General features: G+C 36.4%; 1 protein-coding gene across 1 annotated transcript in view; it reads right to left on the bottom strand.

Annotated features, from left to right (window-relative positions):
• Window positions 1–5,776: 5,776 nt before the first annotated feature.
• The window catches only part of ARFGAP1 (ADP ribosylation factor GTPase activating protein 1), a 33,857-nt gene continuing 20,992 nt past the window's right edge, over window positions 5,777–18,641 (bottom strand). Inside the window, exons 9-13 of the mRNA XM_027851879.1 lie at window positions 18,555–18,587; window positions 15,018–15,074; window positions 13,016–13,075; window positions 10,839–10,915; window positions 5,777–8,976 (exon numbers count right to left, since the gene is read on the bottom strand). Of these exons, the coding sequence (XP_027707680.1) occupies window positions 8,616–8,976; window positions 10,839–10,915; window positions 13,016–13,075; window positions 15,018–15,074; window positions 18,555–18,587 (588 nt within the window). The 3' untranslated portion in view covers window positions 5,777–8,615. The remainder of the gene's footprint in view (window positions 8,977–10,838; window positions 10,916–13,015; window positions 13,076–15,017; window positions 15,075–18,554; window positions 18,588–18,641) is intronic.

Here is an 18,641-nt window from a genome sequence, read left to right on the forward strand (position 1 = left end):
ATCCTTTTACATTTCGTAGGTACCAGTGCAGCATTTCAGATCGTCCATCTGCTATCTTTCACTCTTGAATGCTATGTGACTGGCCCAATTCCTTTTCTCTTCATATGTTTCCTGATTTATGTCCTTTTTTTCGTGTAGGTCATCAACAGAAATATGCTATAGTCTACTTTTAAGCCCACTATGTACCTCTCTGCTGCTCCTTGGGTCACCTGAAATGTTAATTCCTCAGAGACTATGAAGTTTCAAGGTTCACAATTATATAGCATCACTGGGAGAATACTGGTGTTAAGAAGATGAATTTGCATTAGAATAGCTAGGGATCATTAAAAACACTGCAAAATTTCCCCAAAGCAATACAACCCACTTTTTCCCTCCTATTCAATTCTATGCGCAACGTAATGTCCATCAACAGTGCCTATCCTGGATGTGTGTATCAACTCAATAGTATGAACAATAAGCATTTTTCATTCATTTATTTTTTCCCTGTATGGATTATTAGAATTACCTCTTGAACAACCACAGAAAGGTACAGAGAATATAAGATTCCACTGTTTGCTGATCACAAACAAAAAAACATATTTGATACAGTACAGATAAACAAAACCCTAAAGGCTCATTAGCAACAAGGAGACTTTCATGTACATGTTAACTGCAACCAGATATAAGTGCTCACCTGACCCATGATCCTCTGATTATCATTAACAGGGAACCAAATGCTAGACAAAGATGTTTGCCACTCTTTGTCATGGAGGATGTCCTGCACAGATCTGAGTGAAAGATGAGTTTCCCCATACATGGTGAGACTCTCTAGATGTTCCTGCTTGCAAAATGACACTGTTCCGATTACAATACCCAGAACATTATGGGACCAAGAAGATCCATAATTAATCAAAAAGGTCAGCCAAATAATCCCTATGGGAAAAATAGCTCCCAATTGTCTTTCAAATAAAATTCAAACCTCTTTGCTTGGCATTCAGGGTTCACCATTGGGTACCACCCTAACTTTCCAGATTATCACACCTAATATCTATGCCCCTCCACAGCAAAAACAGGATTAATTTCATTCCCCTCCGCCTACCCTATGCACATTCGTGCTTACCCACTATCATGTTTTTATTTCCCTTTGTTGTTCTCTGTATCTGGAACACCTCCCTCTCCCATTCTCTGCTTATTGAAATTCTTCACATTCTTTTAAGGCCCAGCTCAAATGCCATTTTCCATGAAGCTTTCCTGATTCCCTCAGTGAGTAAAGATCCTCCTTGTTCCCCTGAAATCAATAACATTTGACTTATGTATCATATAGTTTGTATTTTAGTTATGCATGTATTATGTCTCTTAACTAGATATTGAGCTCCATGAGGACAGGGAACATGTTTTACTTTATCTTTGTATGTCCCACACTGCCTACCCTGACACTCTGCAAGCTAATAAACATACAAATACTTGTTGAAGTTAAAGGAGTGAGTTACCATTAGATTCCTTTAAATAGGAACACTAAAAATCTAAGGGTTTATCTGAGGGAAGCAGAACAGCAAGTGGTAGTGGAAAGCTTGATCCAGATCACACACATTGAGGGTCCCATAGGGATCTCTGTCCTGGGCCTCTTCTTCCTCTATACTATTTGACTTGGTGAAAATAAATCAGTTTCCATAGATTCAGTTATCACTTCTATGCTGATGATTCTCAAATTTACTTACTCAGTTCTAACCTCTTAAACCTTCAGTCTCACATCTCCAAATGCCTATTAGACTTGTTTTGTGGACATCATTAACTCAACATATCTGAACTCATTACCTTTTCCCCTAAACCCTTCCCTCTTCCAAAGTTCCCTGTGACCGTCAAGGGCACCAACATCCTCAATCACTGAGGCCAGCGGCCTAGGTGTCGTCTTCAACCCCTCATTCTCTCTCATCCCCCCATACCCAACCTGTTGCCAAGGCCTATTGATTTTACTTTTGTAATATCTCTAGTACACATTCCTTTTATAACCCTACCTTTCCAGTTTTTTTATACCTTACACCAAGGTGGGGTCTTACAGCCTCAAGGCCATATATGGCCCTCTAGGTCCTCAAGTACAGCCCTTTGACTGAATCCAAACTTCACAGAACAAATCCCCTTAATAAAAGAATTTGTTCTGTAAAACTTGGACTCAGTCAAAAGGCCTCACCCAAGGACCTAGAAGGTCACATGTGGCCTGCAGGCCACAGATTCCCCAGCCCTTCCTTACACCCCCCACAAATTGTTTGATCTATTAACATTGACCTCTTTACTATTCTTCGAACAAGATACTCTATTTTGAGATGCCAGGCATTTTCACTGGCTGTTTCCCATGCCTAGAATGTTCTCCCTCCTCAACTCTACCTTTTGGTTTCCCTGGCCTCCTTCATGTCTCAGCTAAAATTCCACTTTCTATAGGAAGCCTTTCTCAATCCCTCAATTCTAGTTGCTTCCCTCTGTCAACTACTTCCAACCTATCCAGTTATAAACAGCTTGTTCATTTATACTTGTCTGCATGTTGCCTCCCCCATTAGACTGTAAAGTCAAGAGCAGAAACTTACCTTTCTATGTATCGTCAGTATATTGGTGCATAGTAAATGGTTAATAAATGTTACTGACTGCCACAACAAATATCTTGACACGGGGAAAAAACAATCCTTTTAAGATACACACTGTGAAATTTGAGAAACGCTGGAAACTATCTAATCACAATGATTGTTTTCCTTACAATGTATTTTCTATAGCAATAGGTAATTTAAGTTAGAACCCAACTTAGATGTTAGGTCCTCCAAGAAACCTTCACTTGAAACAACTTATCCTTCTCAAACTTCTTCCCTCATCCCATGTATCACTGAACTTTGCTGAGCTCTTTTCACTTACTGCATTCTCCCCTGAAATGATCATTTTGTGTGACCTTCCCCACATTGTATTCATTAGACTCCCTGAGATCTTTGTATTCCCACTGCCAAGTATGAGACCTTTCACATAGTACATGTTCTATGGTTTTTGAACTGTATTTAAGTATAGAATCTCAGATTCAGAAGATGACTTTGGACATTCAGAGCCCTTCATTTTACGGGTGAAAGAATTGAGAACCAGAGAGGTAATACAACAGAGGTCAAGTCCCACAGTGACAAAGCTAAAATCAGAACCCAGGCCAGTGGTGCTTTCAGGCTGTATTTTATTTTCAGTCAAGTATCTTGGATGTCCTCGACAATAGTGGACCCAAAACAATAGGGAAATATTTACCTATACGTGTTGGTAAGGGGAAGAATGATTGCAAATTGAGATTTAATCTCAGTATTAGTACTTGGAGATTAAAATATATGTTTTTTAGATGCCCAGGATAGTTTTAAACAAAAGGCATTCTCATAGATTTTTTATTGCTATTTCCCAGGCATCAACCATTCCTGCTCCAGAGTGTATAACTTTGAAGGGCTGTTCATTCAGCACTCTTCCCAAACAGTTCTCTCCTGAACAAGGTGTTCAGATTGCTACTTGTAATTCACAAAATGTTAATAGTCAGACAATAAGTATTTATTAATGCTAAGTGTCTATCAAAGCCAATGTCACTGGATTAAAGAATATGTGGAAGGGCAAAGGATGTAAAGTGTAAGAATACTGAAATGGTAGGAGAAAGCAAGTTTTGAAGGGCTTTGAATGTCAGGATTTTATATTTGTTCCTGGAAACAATAGGAAGTCACTGCAGTTTGGGGGGAGAGGGAGTAGCACCAGAGGATATGGGTGTGTGTGTGTGTGTGTGTGAGAGAGAGAGAGAGAGAGAGAGAGAGAGAGAGAGAGAGAGAGAGAGAGAGATGTGGTTAGACCTTGATTTAGAAAAATCACTTTAGCAGACAAATGAGATGAGTCAGGTAAACCCATCAGCAGGCTATTACAATAGTCCAGGTGTGAGGTGATGCACCTGCATGGGAATGGTGGCAGAGTCAGAGGAGAAAAGGGGTAATTTCTGAGACATTGCAAAGGTGAAATTGACAGGCCTTGGCTATAGATATGGCAGGAATAGGGTGTGAGAGATAACGGTAATGCGGCCTCTGATTTCATTGGTATAGAAAATTATGTCTACCGATGCAGGTTGACACCTTCTCTGCTACTAATATTCTTAGAAAGTTGCCTAGACTACTGAGAAGTTAAGTGATTTGCTCAGGGTTACAGAACCAGTATGTTATCAGAGGTGGGACTACAACCTAGATCTTCTTGGCTTCAAGGCCAGATCTCTATCCTGAGCTGTGCTCTATCTCATTCACCTCAGAAGGGGAATTTAAGAAATACTCCTACATTTCACAGAAATTTATATGTCTTACCTATGCCTACACACATTCTCCTACTGATGAGGCAGGGAGATTCACTCAAACAACTGCATCTATTTCTCTTTGCTTTATTGTAATGCTCATTTAAAGGATGACATGGCAGTTTAAGTCCAATATCATTTTTATAGAACAGAATAACCAGTCATTTAAATTTCCAAATCCCTAAAACACCACAAAAACAGGCCAAGAAAATTAAAGCTACAGTCTCCCCTTCTCTTGGATAGCATGTTATAAAATTATCTGCAACTACAGAGAGAAGGAACTGTTTTCTTTAATATACAATGAAGGTCACATTTGACCATTCTATTACAGCATTCTGGAAACTGGTTTTGGAATCCACTTTTTGATTAGTACTAGGAATTCCTTCAAACTTTCCCCTAGAGGAACAATACAACTTTGAAAGTGAGGTGTTTATTACTCTAATCTCAAAAAGGGAGACTGCACCTTAAAATTTTACTTCCTGGATTAGATAAGAAGAAAGGCAAATTCATTCACACTTATTAAGATATTGCACAATTATTACAATCATAACATAAATTCTTCACCTACCAGAGGAATGTCACAAAGTCTGGACTGGAAAAAAAGGTAACAGTGTTATCCTTGACACCAAAAGATGGGGGAAAATAAAAACCAAAAAAACAACTTTGAAAAATTCAAGAGCTAATACAAAAACAACAGCAACAAAAAGCTAAAGCCAATTTTAAAAGGCTAGGCTCTTCTACAGTATTCTGGTTTGGGAACACTGGAAGACAAATGTGCCACACCTGGTGGCTCAATTACTTGAACTTCTCCAGAGTTTGTTCTTTCTCCAAGATGCCACCAGAAAGCTGCTACCTATGACTTCAAAGTACACAGGTTAGTCCCTACATACTAGCATTCACGTAATGTAAAAAAAATTTTTTTTGGGGGGGGGGGCCTAGTCAATGGTGTTAAGTGACTTGCCCAGGGTCACATGGCTAGTAAGTGTTATGTGTCTGAGGCCGGATTTGAACTCAGGTCCTCCTGAATCCAAGGCCAGTGCTCTATCCACTGCACCACCTAGCTGCCCCATAATGTAAAATTCTTCTTGACTTCCTTTTAACTGTAATTTGTCATCTTAGCTTAATACAGCAATTACGGTTTTGTAGAAAACAGATGCCAAACAAGTAGGAAGTGTCTCCATATCACGACTGGATTGGTATCAAGATGGCCCATGAACTCCTCATAACCACCTAATCCAAAGAGCAAGAGATACTAATCAGAGCAAATGATTCCCCTAAAGAATGTGACATCCCTACTAGGCACTGGAATAGAATTATGACCTACTTCACCCAGGTCATAAAAAGATTTCCAAAGGCAAAGGCTTCTCAATATCCATCAAGAGGCTTTATTCTTCTCCCAAACTATTACTCTATTTGGAGAGAAGAATTTGAGTTTCACCCTGTTTTAAAAACACACACAAATTCCTAAACTGAAAGTTGACTTGTTTTTATTACTGGCCTACTCATACACTCCTTTGAAATGCTATTTGAACAAACACTTATAGCAATACTTGGTGACTGCCAACCATACCTCCTGGAGCATTCAGCCTCAGGAATATTTTTCTTCTAGAAAAACTTCACTTTCATCAAGTTGTGCTTCACTGAGGTATGGGCTAAAAATATTCCACTTCATGAATTGATTTAGACTTACATAAATCCTAGAAATATGAAATAGTTACTGATGGGCCTAAATATTAACATAAGCACAAAAGGATAAAGAAATGGAATGTTAAAACAAAAAGAACATGCAAAAGATTTTTGCTCATCTAAAAGTCTATCTTGATATGGGAAGGTGATCGATAAAATTCAATAATAAGAAAGCACACAGAAAGTCAAAATGTCCATGGATCATTTGAGGTGATGGATAATTTCAACAACAATTAGATGACCCAATCCACTGAGTGACTTCTGTTCACATGAATACTGCTACCATCATACAATATATATATACTGCTAGTCAAGAAAGGGGGGGAAAACACTTCATATTTAAGTCAGACAACAAGGCTTTCAGGTTACATGCACTACTGTTTCAAAAATCTGCAGATGACAAGTGATAAAGAGGTAAAAGTTGATGCAAAAAGATTAACGGACAATCAATCAAATTATTTCATGTTAACATGCACTTAAACTGCGGAGTCTTCCAAACAAAATGACAGGATGGATGAAAAAAGGCTAGGCATTCCTAAAAGAGCAAAGAATCTTGGCCATCATGACAGAAATTCCTATCATCAAAATACAGATCTGTTTTGTTAAGATCTATTTTGTTCCTTGTCTAAAAGAGGTCTCCATGTAGAAGACTACAGAGGTGGTGGAAAGAAGGTTTCAGTTAAACTAGTACATTTAAACCAAACAAAACTCCCATATGGACAAGTAAAAATAGCTCACTAGAAGATTCAGTAACTGTAGACATAGAGAAGACACTTAAAAAAGGAAAGATAGCAGAATAAAAAAAAATAAAAAAATCAAAATCAAAACATCAAAGAGTTAAATGTTAATTTGAAACAGGAGAAAATGGTGCAGTGACAGCAATGGCATCAACTTCAAATATACAAAGTATGATTTTTCCATCTTCAAAACCTGACACTGCCTAGGTAACCAAGATCTAGTACAATTATGATTTGAAAGGAATGCCCTTCCCACCTCCACCCCCCAAAAAAGGAATCCTTCCTTGTGGTTTTTGACCAAATTTTTCAATACCAAAGAGTTAACATGAACAAGCTTGCGTAGATAATAAATATCACTCCTCTTGGGAGTGTAAAAGTTCTATGAAAGTCAGTCAAAGGTTTAAAAGGGTGTCACATTTTCTGAGGAGGATTTTCATCCATGGCACCATGATTGGAGGTTTACATGAGTTCCAAAACTGATTTTAAAAAAGCTATATTAACACTTAAACAGCAAAGAAAATTTGTAGGATGCCTAGAGAAAAGCACAGTCACATATTTAGAATAGTAAAAATCTGCTTCTCTGGTACATTTCCCTATAAAATTATTCTTTTGGGCAATTTTGTTATAATCACAGTCAGAATTAAAATTTAATGCTCACTACACTGATGAATGAACTACAGCACTAGCATGAAAGAATAAAAACAGAATCACTTTCTTAGGTATAACCCAGAGCAAGCAGGCAGGAAGCAAAAGAAAGCAGAGGTTATTCTAATGACTAGCTTTACAACAAATAAAGTAAAACTAGCTTTGGAGAGCCAGAATGGAGATTAAAAATAACATTTATATTTGAATCCAAAGTGGTTTGCCATTTTATTTAATGGTTTCTTATTTTTACTCCTTTCATTTTGATACTGTCCCACTTGCATTCCTTTATGGTATTAACAACGATTTAAAGTTCAAATCCAGGGATGTGACAGTGGTAAAGAGACCTCAAAACAGCTACTGTGAGAAATGCTAAGGAAAAAGTTACTAATTAGAGTGTTCATGTTAGCAAGTTAGAGTAGAAAGGTAAAAAGGAATGGCAGAAGAGTATTCTTTTGTAATAATGTTTTAAGTTAAGTTTTGCATTATAAATATTATCAACCTGAGGGATTTGAACAATGGGCATACGGATCTGAAATTGTTAAGAGACAGAGAAAAGGCAACAGTGACTATGTGGACATCCAAATAGGGGCAGGATGGCCAAAGGTCAGTGTTGTCATGATATTGCTTTCTATATTTTTCAGTTTTCCAACTCTAGGAATTCTTTCTAGAGAACAATGAAAAAAATAAATCAAAACCCTTTAAACTTAAAAGGCATTTCAATTTAAAAAGACATTTCATACAAGATCAAAAACATGTCACATAATTTCATTCAGTCCCAACAATTCAGGAAGATGTTTTATTTAGTGTCATTCCAATGAATGTCTTTCATTCTTCATTCAAAGAACTGTAGTTCTTTCTCTTGCACCGTGATGACATCATCCTGTCCTGGACTCTCTCTAACACATCATTAGAATGATGGCTGCACAAGAAATTCTAGAAAAATTGCACATGCAGTACAGGCCCACAAGAAAGTGCTTGCACTTTTGAACTGGATGTTTCTGGGGCAGGACACCTGAAGAAAGTCATCTGGCTTCAAAACAGTGGCTCAGGAGAGCTCAGGTGCCTGCAAAGAGCTGTGATGACTGGAGAGCAATGGCCGTGCTGAATCACCTAAGGAATCTCACTTTGCTTCGTGGGTTATTTTGTCTCAGGTAAAACAGACATTGGGAAAAATGAAGACTAAGCACAAGATGACCTCTAACCATCGGGGGATTTCTCTCCACCAGCAGCCAGGGCTGTGTCTACCAGTTCTGGTTGTCCCACCCTTCGTCGGAGGATGCTGCTGCTTTGGCTGCCTTCTTCGGGGCCTTAGTAGTTTTGCCCTCCCCTCCAGCACTTTCCCAGTTGGTTTCCCAGTTCTCCCAGCTGTCGCTGTTATTACTGTTTTTGTTGTTGGAGACTGTTCCTGAGCCCCAGATATCCCAGCTATCTGAGCTCTTCTTCTCTGTGGAATTGTCTGCATATGTCCAGCTGTCACTGCTAGGTGATTTATGGGTCTTGGGAAGATCTGAGTTTCCAAAAGTTTCCCAGAAATGCTGATCTATAGCACTGTTCTGGTAGTGTCCTCCTCCACTGTTCTGGTAACTACCACCCTCAGGTGGTCTTTTAAAGAGAAAGAAGGAGGAAAAAAAACTTAAATACCATTCTTTGAAAATTAGCAATTTAAACACATCAGCATTTCACATAACTTTTAGGTCTTACCTAATTATTATGACCTTCAAAGAAAATACTTTCACTAAAAGATGGCACATTAAACGAATGGTTGGGAAAAAGAATGCTCTAGTTGATTGAAAATTATTATGTATGCCATATGGTGATCAGCAATTTTCAAAGAACAGACTATAACACTAAATATGTTTTTCAATCTTTTAAAAAAAAAGATTACAAAACAAATATTCTAGCTATATGAGTTTTTCAGTTAAAAAAATTATGGCTAAGTCAGTGTTCATATTTTGAAAGAAAAATTACAAACCACATATTGGGTTGGAACTAAAATCAAGAACTTCAACCTTAAATTTTGCCATTTTAGAAGAAAAGAACTAGAAATGACTCGAGAGGTCTTTTCCATCAAGTCCTGAGCTCGGTACAAAGACAACAAACTCAGATGGGCTAGAATACATAGGCAAAGTTGGTGTTCAATTTTTGTATGGATGCTTTTCTTCTTTCTAAAACAAACACAGAGAACAAGTCTAAATCAAACACTTCTGTAGTGTGAGGTGCTTTGCAGCTGATCATTTACTTGCCCATTTCAGCTATAGATAAAGTGTTTTTAAAAAATATATACAGCAAGTTTTTGAAGAAAGTGAACTTAACATTCCATATAATTTACAAAGGGAGCTCTTGTTCAGACCGCAGCAATCTGACCATTGGTATTACCTCCTGCTCTGGATTCTCAGCAATCATCAGTCTGGATCACACTTCTACATTTGAAATGTAATTTTTGACTAATTTCAGTATGTCTTTGGAATATCAAAGGCAAAAGGAAAAAAAAAAGGCAGCAAGTTGGGTATTCCAGCTACAAAGCTTAAGAAAATTCTAGTACATGTGCACAAACAGCTCTCTTTATACAATGAAGTATTTGTTTTTGATAGAAATGTTTATTGTGCATCCTTGTAAAGGTACTAAACCAAGATGCAGAGGACCTCAATTACTTCTATGTCCTGAATTTTTTTTTTTAACTTTGGAATCTGTTTTGACCACTCTGTTGTTTACAGATTGTCTTTTACCTTTCTTTGTATTCCTAGTGCTTGGCACAGTGCCTGACACACAGTAGGCAAATTAATGAATAAATGTTTATTGACTGCCTAAAATAGAAAGATATAAAGAAGCAAAATACAAAGAACACTAAAATCAAATAGCAAATATATTCTTCTCCTTATACATCTTCAAGCAGAGGCTAGATGACCACTTATTGGGCATGTTAATGAGGATTCCTTTTGTGTTTGGCTTAAACTAGATGGTCACTAAGATCCTTTCCAAATCTAAATCTGAGATTGTATGAAATGTATTTGTGGACTATATATTAAATTATCTAACTTGCAAGCATTTATTTCTTTAAAATTCAAAACATTCATAACCTCATTAGTATAAGTGTCACTACCAGTGAAATAAATTTTAACCCTTCCACACCTTAGTAGATATTTGGCTGTCCTGAGTTTCTGTGGCTAAAAATAAAAGATCACTAGCTGGCAGCCAATCTTCTGGTGATAAGCCTCTCTGCACTTAGCTAGAATGATCTTCAGATAATAGACACATCTAACTTGTAGCCTTCCCAGCTTACTAGGAACTGCCAGAGCTTGCACTCCACTGCTATAGCCTTTCAAGAATCGATAGTCATCCCTGTGCCAGAGAAATATCAGAAGACTTTAAAAGAGGAGACAGTCTTAATATTCTTAAGAAATTACTTACGTGAAGGACAAAATTAACAAAGAAAATAAAAAGAGGCAGAAGAGAGAGAAGCATACCTCTCTGAGGGCTCATCTGTTTTTCCTGAAAAGAAGGTAGTGACATCTCTCCATCCTTTACTGCCAACCCCCTGAACCTGGAAGAAATGACAGACTTCGTCATGTTTAAATTCCTCTTGAACATTACATAAACTCAGATTTTAATTAATGCAATAATGTTTAATAATCAGAAAAAAATTAAACCCTAAACAAAAAACAGTGAATAGAATAATGTACAAAATATATCTCAGATCTTTTTTTTTTCTTACCTTTGAGCACTTTCACATTGTCCTTAACATCAATCAGTATCACCACCTAATATTTGCTAATGGTTGCTATAGCACTGAACTGGGGATAAGGGTAGATTCTACCCTTGAAATTTTCACATACTGATGATAAACTAAAACCAAAAATCTTCCAAAGTTTGAAATTTAGTCAAATAATTTATAACACTAACATAACATGAAATTTACTCAGCTGTTTCAAAAGATACAGGGACACAAAATCCTCTTTAAAAGTAGCATACTTACAAAGTAAACTCCCTTTCATCTAGAATTTCAGATGACCAAAAGTTCAAGTAATCATCATTTCTTTTACATACTACAGTACAATGAAAATGTTCATCATTATGTACCCTGATGTCTTCTGAATCAAATGAAGAGCATGTTTTGTGATAAGTTATCAGTTTTAGTGATAAGTATATTTTGCATTCTCCTTCTCTAGAAATTAATAACTCATAAATGGCATGTATGGCAATTCCCAGTTAAATAAATTCAGTTACATTTAAGGAACTTTTACTGGGTACCTACCATGTGCAAGGTCCTATGCTGGGCACTATGAAGGTTAAAAAAGATATATAAGAAACGGCCCCCAACTGTGAAGGGGTTTTATTGAATTAAGCAGAGCAGTTCACAACCCCTAACTATTCTAGATAAAATGCAGTAGCTTACTGCAATAATCTTTCTTAAACATCATTCTTTTAATTCCACAGTAGTGAAATGTAAGAGAAAATTAGCAAGTAATTCAATTCCAAGAAAGGGACTAAAGCATTTATATAGCAGCTACTGTGTGTCAGGGTAGGTGCTTTACATTTATTATGATTATTATTATTGTTATAGTTATCATTCCATTTGAACTTCATGGTAACACTGGGAGGCAGGTGCTATTATTATCATTTTGATTTTACAGTTAAGGAAATTAAGGCAAACAAAGGTTAAGTGATTTGCCCAGGATCACACAGCTAGGAAGTGTCTGAGGTCAAATTTGAACTCAGGTTTTCCTGATTCCAGGCCCAACACCATATCCACTGCATCACTAATCACTTCAAAATAACAGAACAGGTGAATTGTAAATCAAAGTACAATAGAGCATGCAACGGGAAAATAATAAAAAATGAGTCTATTAGGAAGTGAGAGTTCCTAGCATAAGAATGAAAATAAATGGTAGTTCATTTTAGCTACCAACATTAAGAATTCATTTGTGTCTAGAAAGTCTATTCACTAACATTTACTTTAATAAAATATCAAAACTTCCAAATAATTATGGCAACATCTGATACCAATCATTCAATGGTCAGTCTTTGCTAATAAACATCTGCAAATGCTACATGCTTTAAAACAGCAAACTGTTCAAAAACCAGGATACTCCCCAGGAGACAGAGGATCTTTTGCTGGGAAACAGGACAATGTACACACATCCTCAATATTGATTTTAGGTTAATAATTTACTCTTTTGAACTTAAAGTTAACCGAAGTGACAGGTACTTTAGTAAAGCCCTGCAAGGCATATCCCAAATGGATAGTTAGAGCACTTACCGAATAACAAATCAATGACAGCAAGATAAGAGGAAGAAAAGAGGTAATAGATGTTAATAACCTTTAAAAGTCTATATATTTAGTTTAAGCTGTCTCCATATCCCTCAAGTACACAGAAACTAGTACCACTAGATAGCCCACCGTGGGCCTTGACAGACAAGGCCTCTTAGGCATAAAGCAGATGTCACAGTATCAATGTTTCCCCTCCTGAATTAGCAAAGGAGGAATTTAACAGTCAAAATGAATAGCAAGAAGTGACATTACTTCTTCCTTTCAGGAGAAAGAAATGCTTAAGGTGCTTTAAGTCTTTACAGTGCGAAAACAGGTTATGGAGACTGGCTTAACATTTGTGCCTGGCTGTTGACAGGCAAGACCATTCCCTACCTTGGTTGCCAAATGAGATACCCCACTGGACACATCATCAAAAATCTTTCCCTCTTTCACCTATGTGAATCAAAATGTCAGCAATTAGTTATGAAACACAATAGCAAAAAATGTTTCCCTCTAATCTTAAAAAAAGGAAGAGATCAAATTAAAAAACAATTAAAATGTATGGATAAACTCCCCAAATTTTACTACCAACATTTTAGAAGAGTGCTTCTTAAGCAAAAAGGGGGAAGAGGGAGATGCCTCTAAATCACCTTTCAATTTTCTTATTCAGTATTACACTAAGAACTCTGATTTATGCATTAAGGAAATATAGCACAGTTAAATCTTTCAATTTTGGCATGAAAATGTTGTTCTTAATTCTTTAAATGCTATTTTGTCCTGCAGAAAAGCAGATATAGCTCCTGTCACAGAGGAAAAGAACTACTCTATATTTCAGGTGAGAACAGAACTGGGTGAGCTTTGAGGGAGTTTTTGTTCCCTCAAATGCTTTTTGAAATTGTTTCCTCCCCAAGAAAAAGGAAGGGTATTCTACAGATGAATGGTCTGATCTCGACCCCCGGGTTATTCTGATCTTATTTTCTCTGTGCAGGGTACTGTCTCAACTTTAAACTAATTTTTAAGGCAGAAGCTGGCCATCATCACAATAGAGTAGCTAGTACGGTGGACAGGGGACTGAACATGGAGTTAGGAAGGCCTAGGTTCAAATCTTGCCTCTGACTGATACCACCCACATGATTAAAGACAAGTCATTTTAACTGCTCTGAGCCAGTTTTGTCATCTATATATTTAACACTGCTTCTTAAACTGTGGGTCACAACCCCATATGGGGTCGCATAACTGAATGTGTGGGTCGTAAAAAAGATTTGGCAACAGTGAAAGGTTTCTGAATGCACAACAACCAAAAATTAATTCAAAACCAAACACATAATGAATCCACGGTGTTTCTGGCAGCACTTGCTTGTGTTGCACTGCACAATTTCACCGAAGCCTTGGTTCTGAAAACACGACATGCGTACTTTGCACTGCGCATGCTGCCAGAAACACTTCAGCTCAGATTCAAGACTATTGTATGTTATCAATTGCAGTGTTTTTACATTAGTACGCAAATTTGCCTTCATCTTTAATAAATGGCAAAATTCTATGTATACGAAAGAATTGTTCTAAGATAAATTCCTTCATGATTTATTATCAACAAATATTTGATTTATATACCTATTTTATATACCTACATACCTGGGGTCACGTAAAAATTTCTCAGGCAAAAAGGGGGCACAAATAGAAAAAATTTAAGATGTACTGATCTATAAAATGATGGCGTTGGATTGGATGGCTTCTAAGGAAGCTTCCATCTTTAAATCTAGGATCTTATGAACCAAGGAATGCCAGCAACTACCCACAGCTTTCTCTCCACCATCTTACCATGTACCTGTCTTTTTCTCTTCATCCTCTTTTTCTTCTCCTTTTCTAATTCTCCCTTTTTTTTTTCATTTTCCCTTGCTTTTTCTGGTAGGTCTATCAGAGGTATACCTACTAGAGTAATGACTGCTGACTCCTGATTTAAATGATCTGCATAACCCATCACTACAGCTTGCTTTGTTCTCTTGATTAACAATCTCCCACGTGGAGCTAGCACTACATAGCACTGATGTGTGCAATTATTTACAGGTGTCATTCATAGGTTAAATTTTGTATCTCATTTATCCTTGACTGGAACAGTGGTCCTGACATTACCAGGCATAAAGTGAAGGAAAATAAAAGTTTGCATCACAAGATTTAAAGGCAATACAAACCGAAAATGGAAACACTGTTGCCACAAAAACTTTTGATGCTACAAGCATCTAATGGAAATGAACACTTAACTGGTCCAAAGCAGAAATGATACATTTAAATGTAACTAGCTACTATGTAGCTAGCTACTTGTGAAACGACAATTGACGAAAATTATTTTCTTACAGAACAATGATTGTCTAAGTTATTTACTGGTTGCCAAAGTTACCTTTTCCTGTGCAGGTTTGAGAACATTTTCATTTAAACTGTGACCTAACTCTGAAGCCTATTTAAAATAAAGCAAATAAAAATTAGTCAGTTATATTTTCCTTTATATAAATACAGCCAACATTCACTGCCTTTAAGAAGCTGGTATGCAGGAATCACCAATGACACAGAAAAGACTCAAGCATAGCATTACAAAAGCAATGGATGGGTAGCTACGCAGCTAAGAATATGTCATAATACTCTGAAAAAATGTTATAAGGCAAAAATCCCAATTAGTTCTCTTGCCCCCAAAAGCTTAAACAAGGTACATATGAATTAGCTAGGAAGCAAGTGTACCCTCCACCCTAAGCCCATAAAGATGGCCTCTCTGGTTAAGCATTCAAGCTAAAGAGATATACACATGCACAGATATACAAAGATTGACACAGATATTTAACATCCCCATCCATTCAAGGCAGTCTTGTAATTCTGAACTATATTCTGCTTCCAACCTTTCCTGTCAATTATCCTGATTATCATCAGCCCTACAGGGCTTACTTTCCATCCAGGAAATATATTCCTTCTTTAACACCTAAGTATAGCTTCCTGTGATGCACGCAAGAGCATCTAATAATAGTTTCAAAATCCTTGTTACTAGGCAATAACAGAATCCATACCCATGTCAAAGGACATCAATAATGTTTTATAACTTACACATTCTTTTTTTCTGCAAGAATATGAAAATATTGTGGGAGGAAATAAATTTTGTACTTTCTATCTTGTGCCTTTCATTGGGGAAGAAAACCAAAGGTTAAATAAATTGTATGCCCCATACAAATAATGTTATCACTTAAATACAGTTGGTCTGGGGGAAGTGGAAACAAAAGGGATAAAAAAGGAGCAAATGCTAAGTCTTATGAAAAGTACAGCCTCACTCATGCCTACAAAAAGCAACAACTTCAGTATTTGAATTTTTCATCCTGCCCTTAACTCTTCTTCTTAACTAAACTGCTTGTAAGGCCCTCAAATTGGCCTTCAGAACAAAGAAGATTTAAGATGGCCTAATTTTAAGCAGTGCAAATAAAGCAAACTTTAGAATAAATATGGCCTAATTTTAAGCAGTTCAAATAAAGCCAACTTTAGAATAAATAGCACTGGCAATGATAGGGAAACAAAATGAGCCACTTTTTAGCATATACTAAGAAACCACTGAAAAAGGGAAGAGATGCTCACCAGGAATCTAGTATTACAAAAGGCAGAACTGCTAAATGATAGTAGCCAGGAATTATTCAATCATTGTAGAAAGCCTCTTAGAGAGCAGCTGTATTTAAAAAAAAAAAGTCTTTTCTTTTATTCAAAGGCTATAAGTTGATACGTAGTTTTTATTTTTTTTAAAATAAATTATTTGGGAATTAAATTCAAAATATGGGAGCTGTAAAAAATATATCTGAGTTCATCAATCCAAATCAAATGGAAAAGCATTAGATTTGAGGTTAGAGAACCTAGGTTCAAATTCTAACTCTGCTATTTAATACCTGTGTAATCTTGGGTAAGGAATTTCATCTTTCTGATATGAGTTTCCAAATCTTCTGATTCTATGACATAAGCACAATGCTAATCAAACTATTTAATTAAACCATAACTCAATAACTAAGTTTCAAAAAGACCTTCTAGAGGTTGTCACACAAAAAAATTGAGGCTAGCTTGTTTAGAACAGGTCATTCGAGAACTAGTGAACACAGCTGTGAGCATCACTCCACAGATCACACAGCTACCACTGCCACATTTTCAGATTTACTAAACGCTCATGAGGGCAGGTTATTTGTACAAGCAGTTCAAAATGATAGTTCAAAATGACTTTACTTAGGCTAAAACATATAAAATGAGGCACACAACAGAATTTAAGACAATGAACAAAAATTGCAAAAAAGCTAATGAAGAGCAGTGCACAGCCCAACAGCAATAAGCATACACCAGCACAAATAGTGGTATGGGCCCATGCACAAGAATGTACGTGAGGGCTTTACCGGCTCTGGTTGCTGTTTGTAGCCCCAAAACTTGACCCAAGAAAGGGGGCAGAGAAGAAAACGAGAAAGAGAGCAAGGAAAGTAGAAGCAGTATTTAGCAAAAACTGGAAGCACTTCACAAGCAGGTTAAGTGTTAAAATTCATTTCTATTTATATCATCTACTGACAAGGTGAACTTCCTTCAATGGACATGAAATTGTGATAGATTTTACTGGCAGTTAAATATGGCTGCTGACACTAAATACACTTCTAGTTATGGTTAGTAAGTGGATTTCAACTGCCAGGTATGCCAAGATTCAGAATGAGAGTGTTGTAAGAAAACAATACTCTCTAAACACACTCTTGCTAATGGAACACTTTATAAAATGTGTTTTGTACATGGCAAATCTTAACTTGTACCGTATTTCCATAATTATAAGGCAGCAGGGTAGAACCATGGTCTATGTATATAGTATTTGCTTCATTCAAACTAGGAGGCAAATATCTGACTAAATTTTGGATCCCATACCTGCCACACATGCGAGCAGTACAGAATTGTCATTTCTGATGGTCCATTCTGAAGTTTTAACAGAAAACAATAATACTGATGATGAATGTAAATTGTCTTAATCAAACTCTTAAATTTTTTGATCTCAAGAATTTGAGATTATTTGATGAAAATAAAAGGAACAGAACAGACCCTGAGATTAAAAATCCAGGGCAAACCTAAATCTGTGTAAGGATACAATCTGTCTTTTAAAATCTGCTCTCATTACAAAAGGAGGAACTTTTATTTCTAGAAAAACTTCAAGGGCGTAACTTGAGCCTGGCTTTTTTGTGTTTGAATTTTCAAGTGCTCTGTGCAGTATCTGAATCAGAACTAGGCACAATTTGCTTCACTGCCCATGTATTTTAACTAAACAAGAGTGTACACTGTTGCACCTTTACAGGTGAAGTTTAATTCCATTAGTGTCTTAAAATTCTTCAATTTTGTTCCATGTGGGGTTAATTTAGTTCATACAATGCCCTAAGCACATGCAGTCTTTTAACATACTTGCTTACAGGACTTCATAAAATTATAGGATATTTAAAGAATGGACTTTCTGATGTTCTATATCCTTGTAAACTATAATGTGCTTTTTATTTTTAAAAAGATTTTTAAATGGCTACAAATATAAAATTTTTAAATGACTACCTCTTAAAAGAATTTTATTTCAATCACGTGTGAACATAAGACAGTAGTTTTATTCAGTTTTACAGTAGAAATTTCAGTCCATCAATTATGCGTTTACTAGGGAGCAAAAGGGAGGTGTAATCACCTATCATTGGTTACAGTCTCCAAGATGAAATTTATTAAACTAAACTCTGAAGTATGACTAGTGAGGTTGTGAACAAACTACGTCTGAAAAGAGAATGGCAACAGCTACTATAAATAATGATGGGGTCTGATGTACTCATTTGAATCCACCGAATGCTGCTTTAAAGGAATTAGAAAAGCACCAGAAAATTATACAAATAGCATAATCAAGATGCAAAAGTTATCATTTCACTACCTTTTGACTTGCTTGGGATCCAAATTTTGTAGCCTATAAAAAAAAAAATACAAGATCTTCATTATCAAGCAACACATATATCAACAG

The sequence above is a fragment of the Vombatus ursinus genome, unplaced genomic scaffold (genome assembly GCF_900497805.2).
Source record: "Vombatus ursinus unplaced genomic scaffold, bare-nosed wombat genome assembly UNPS02000580.1, whole genome shotgun sequence".
NCBI lineage: Eukaryota > Metazoa > Chordata > Mammalia > Diprotodontia > Vombatidae > Vombatus > Vombatus ursinus.